The sequence below is a fragment of the Spathaspora passalidarum genome (genome assembly GCF_000223485.1).
Source record: "Spathaspora passalidarum NRRL Y-27907 unplaced genomic scaffold SPAPAscaffold_4, whole genome shotgun sequence".
NCBI classification, from domain to species: Eukaryota; Fungi; Ascomycota; class Pichiomycetes; order Serinales; family Debaryomycetaceae; genus Spathaspora; species Spathaspora passalidarum.
Window position 1 is genome coordinate 1808093 of NW_006767428.1, and position 1140 is coordinate 1809232.

Below are 1140 nucleotides of genomic sequence, written 5' to 3' on the forward strand. Positions count from 1 at the left end.
TGAGAGTTAGAAACCAAGGGAGTAGGAAACATGGGAGCAACAGCATGAGCGTTTCAAGGACACAGTGTAAGAACAGAGTAGTAACGAGAATATGCAGGCAAGTAAGAGACCGAAATATCAGAGCGGCGAAGGTGGTTAGCAAACACACGCAGATAGGAGTACCCAGATCAGAGAGCCCCCAAAGATTAGATACGGAACGGATGTTGTTGGATATTTTGGGCGAAGGCCAAATATATTGTTGGGCCGAAGGCGAGAGGCATAGAGAGTAGATTGTAGAGCCGCAGGCGAGAAGCGTAGGAAAACAGATTGTGGGCGGAAGGCTCAAAGCATCAGAAAACGGATTCTAGAGCCGAAGGCTCAAAGCATAGACATTTCATTCTGGAGCCGATGGCGCGAGGTATCAAGAATTAGATTCTAGAGCCGCAGGCGAGAAGCATCGGCAATTCGATACTGTAGCCGCAGGCTAGAAGCATAGGAAACATCAGTGGACACCCCCATACAGGATGTGGGAACACCCCCATACAGGGGTACTCTCTTATGTTGCGGGTAGGATGTTCTGGGGTACTCTCTTATGTTGCGGGTAGGATGTTCTGGGGTACTCTCTTATGTTGCGGGTAGGATGTTCTGGGGTACTCTCTTATGTTGCGGGTAGGATGTTCTGGGGTACTCTCTTATGTTGCGGGTAGGATGTTCTGGGGTACTCTCTTATGTTGCGGGTAGGATGTTCTGGGGTACTCTCTTATGTTGCGGGTAGGATGTTCTGGGGTACTCTCTTATGTTGCGGGTAGGATGTTCTGGGGTACTCTCTTATGTTGCGGGTAGGATGTTCTGGGGTACTCTCTTATGTTGCGGGTAGGATGTTCTGGGGTACTCTCTTATGTTGCGGGTAGGATGTTCTGGGGTACTCTCTTATGTTGCGGGTAGGATGTTCTGGGGTACTCTCTTATGTTGCGGGTAGGATGTTCTGGGGTACTCTCTTATGTTGCGGGTAGGATGTTCTGGGGTACTCTCTTATGTTGCGGGTAGGATGTTCTGGGGTACTCTCTTATGTTGCGGGTAGGATGTTCTGGGGTACTCTCTTATGTTGCGGGTAGGATGTTCTGGGGTACTCTCTTGTGGGTCCCCGTACCAAGCCTATTT

The 1140-nt window shown here is 49.7% G+C and overlaps 1 protein-coding gene across 1 annotated transcript; it reads right to left on the bottom strand. All coding sequences in view use genetic code 12, as the record gives it.

Moving 5' to 3' along the window:
* Window positions 1-414: 414 nt before the first annotated feature.
* SPAPADRAFT_139626 (uncharacterized protein) lies at window positions 415-597 on the bottom strand (the record flags this gene model as incomplete). Its single annotated transcript, XM_007375898.1, has 1 exon — window positions 415-597. A coding segment is annotated over one exon (183 nt), but the record flags the coding sequence as incomplete, so codon positions are not given.
* Window positions 598-1140: the final 543 nt, after the last annotated feature.